The following is a 2,527-nucleotide window of genomic DNA, read 5'->3' as shown; positions in this document are numbered from 1 at the left end:
GGTAAACAAATATACGTTGTGACGAATGTTCCTGTCATTGGCTCATCACAGTGATAGGCATTAATATGAGAAAAAACCATGACAATTGTTTTCAACATAATTAATGTTTTCAAAGATCATTTTGTTTTATAATACTGAACATTATTTATAGTTTTAATTTTTTTTATTCGTAATTACATCTTTTCACCAAAATGATAATGTTTTGCAAATTATTTGTTGGTCTACTTCAATACCTTTGCCACCCACAAGTGGGCCCCTGCCCACAGGTGGGGAACCACTGCTCTTAAGAGATGCATCCACTGTATGAGAGTCTATTTTACATCCACTGTTATGGTCAGAGGACAGATTGTCAGTGGTCTGGATATTTTCCCCTCCTCATACAAGCCTGGGGAGACATAGGGGAAAATCCTCTCTGTAAATTTGTCTTTGAATGTGTGTATTGTTGTCACATCAGCAGCGTTGATGAACACCACCTTCCCTTTGTCACAGTCCAGCTCTACAGTAATCCTCTCGGGCTTCTGCTTCAACATGAGCTTGGTGCGAGGCGAGGTCTGAGCCCAGAACGAGCCTCCATTAGATAGGCCAATCACCCAGAAGCCCTCGGCAGGGTTGAGGAAGACGGTACTCTTCCTTTTGATAGACTCTTGGGCCACTCCGATGTACCAGTCTTTGCTTTGTCCCACATCTACGGTCCAGCTGTGTTTCCCAGATCTGAAGCCGGTTGCTCCCAGCACACACACACGGCTGATGCAGCGTTCAGGGTTGTCAGGTACGAGCTGCTTACTGCTGTACTGCACACAAGTCAGCTCTTCAGAGAACTTTAAGTTGGACTGGGCTGTGTTTGAATCCAGAGTGATGGGAACTGAAAGTGTAAACCAAGTTCATTAGTTTGAAAATGCCCATACCTCATATTAAACTTTAACTTGCAGGACAATGTTTACCCACCATATCTGACAATGTTGATCATCTTCTTCCAAATTCCAAATTTAAGTAATCCCAGATGCTTTGCAGAGTTTATCAGGATGTCTCTGATACAGTGATTTATGACTGTCTAATGGAGACATGGAGCTAATTTTAGCAGATAGTAGGTGCATACCTTTTCTTTGTCTGCTTGTAGTCCTTTTAGTTGAAGAAAAAAAGTGAAGAAATCTCATTAATGAAGTGTTTACTTGAATAAATTAGCAGCATAGCTTTTATGCACATCACATGTAGTTGCACATGAGAAGTGTGTCTGTTATTTAGCCTATACCCTTCATTGATTCAAATAGTGCAGGAAAAATAATAGGAACACCATTTAGTATAACACAATACAGTTCAACAGCACCACAGGACAGACATGAAATATATGAAGTTTATCAAAATATCCTAAATAGTTCATGACCAAAAGCATTCAGTCCACCTCTTTGCTCCAGACTAAAACATCTCTGAGTATTTGAGGGAATGCCGCAGAATCTTGTACACACATTCATGGTCCTCAGAGGATGAATCCTCTGACTTCTCCTCTTCTCACTTTTCCTCTGGCCGCACCAGCAAGTTGGCATTAGTGGTTTTTACTGAAATATCTTGACAACTATTGGGTGGCTTTCCACAGCATTTGGCACAGACATCCATGGTTCTCAGACAATTTATCCTAATAACTTTGATGATCCCCTGGTTTTGCCTCTAGCACCACAATTAGGGTGAATTTTTAATTTGTCCAATGCTAAAAAAGTAACAGCATTCCCATCAACACTATTTAACTTTAAACAGAAATGTTTTCATTTAATATTCTTGATTTCACTCTGACACCAAGAGGTTTGAACCAAGAATACGAAATTAAAGTTGTGGGTTTGGTTTTTTTTGTTGTGTTAACAGAAAAATACAATCTAGGCCTATATGTGTGGAGATTTTCTGATTCATAACATTTTTATGCCTTTTGCCATGTACAATATTCTAATGCTTCTTTTAATTTTACTTCAAGCTATTTGTCAGGCTTGGCACTTTTCTGTGTTTGCATGTGCCTCCATGGATTCTTTCTAGGTACTCCGGCTTCGTCCCACAACCCAAAGACATGCACATTACATTAATTGCCGACTCTAATGACTTTCATATTGTGACATTTTAATGCCTTACTATACTTTGACTGCTAATGCCTTACTTTACTACACAGTTTTTAATCCTCAGTATACTATGACATTTTTATAACTTACTATACTATGAGTTTTTATGCCTTGCTATACTAGGACTTTTTATGCCTCACTATGCTATGACATTTTATACAATAATATAAAATGATGTTATACCTTACTATACTATGACATTTTATGCTTTATTATACTATGACTTGATGCCTTATTATACTATAACGTTATGATGCTTTCCTATACTATAACATTTTTATGCCTTACTCTACAGTGACTTTTTATACCTTACTTTACTTTGACATTTTTAAGCCTTACTGTGCCATGATGTTTTTATGCCTACTATACTATGACTTTAAGCCTTACTATGCTATGACATTTTATACCATACTATAAAATGATGTTAT

The 2,527-nt window shown here is 37.6% G+C and overlaps 1 protein-coding gene across 1 annotated transcript; it reads right to left on the bottom strand.

The window, feature by feature from the left end:
* Window positions 1-7: 7 nt before the first annotated feature.
* LOC111653031 (zinc-binding protein A33-like) lies at window positions 8-1,030 on the bottom strand. Its single transcript, XM_023403482.2, has 2 exons — window positions 946-1,030; window positions 8-862 (listed from the first exon to the last, which is right to left on the bottom strand). The coding sequence occupies exons 1-2, from the start codon at window positions 965-967 to the stop codon at window positions 312-314; spliced, it is 573 nt and encodes a 190-aa protein (XP_023259250.1). The 5' UTR covers window positions 968-1,030; the 3' UTR covers window positions 8-311.
* Between the last annotated feature and the right edge of the window lie 1,497 nt (window positions 1,031-2,527).

This window comes from Seriola lalandi, unplaced genomic scaffold (assembly GCF_002814215.2).
Source record: "Seriola lalandi dorsalis isolate HSWRI2012SDOR001 ecotype SW California unplaced genomic scaffold, Sedor1 jcf7180001973863, whole genome shotgun sequence".
NCBI classification, from domain to species: domain Eukaryota; kingdom Metazoa; phylum Chordata; class Actinopteri; order Carangiformes; family Carangidae; genus Seriola; species Seriola lalandi.
Note: the sequence above shows the minus strand (reverse complement) of the source record. Positions and strands in the feature narration are given on the sequence as shown.

What these genes read in the sequence shown, in the direction of transcription:
- LOC111653031 (XM_023403482.2), bottom strand. Translation starts at nt 967, where the DNA reads ATGATCAACATTGTCAGATATG. An exon ending in GATCAACATTGTCAGATATG is followed by an intron (nt 863 to 945) that starts GTGGGTAAACAT and finishes TTACACTTTCAG; the next exon opens with TTCCCATCACTCTGGATTCA.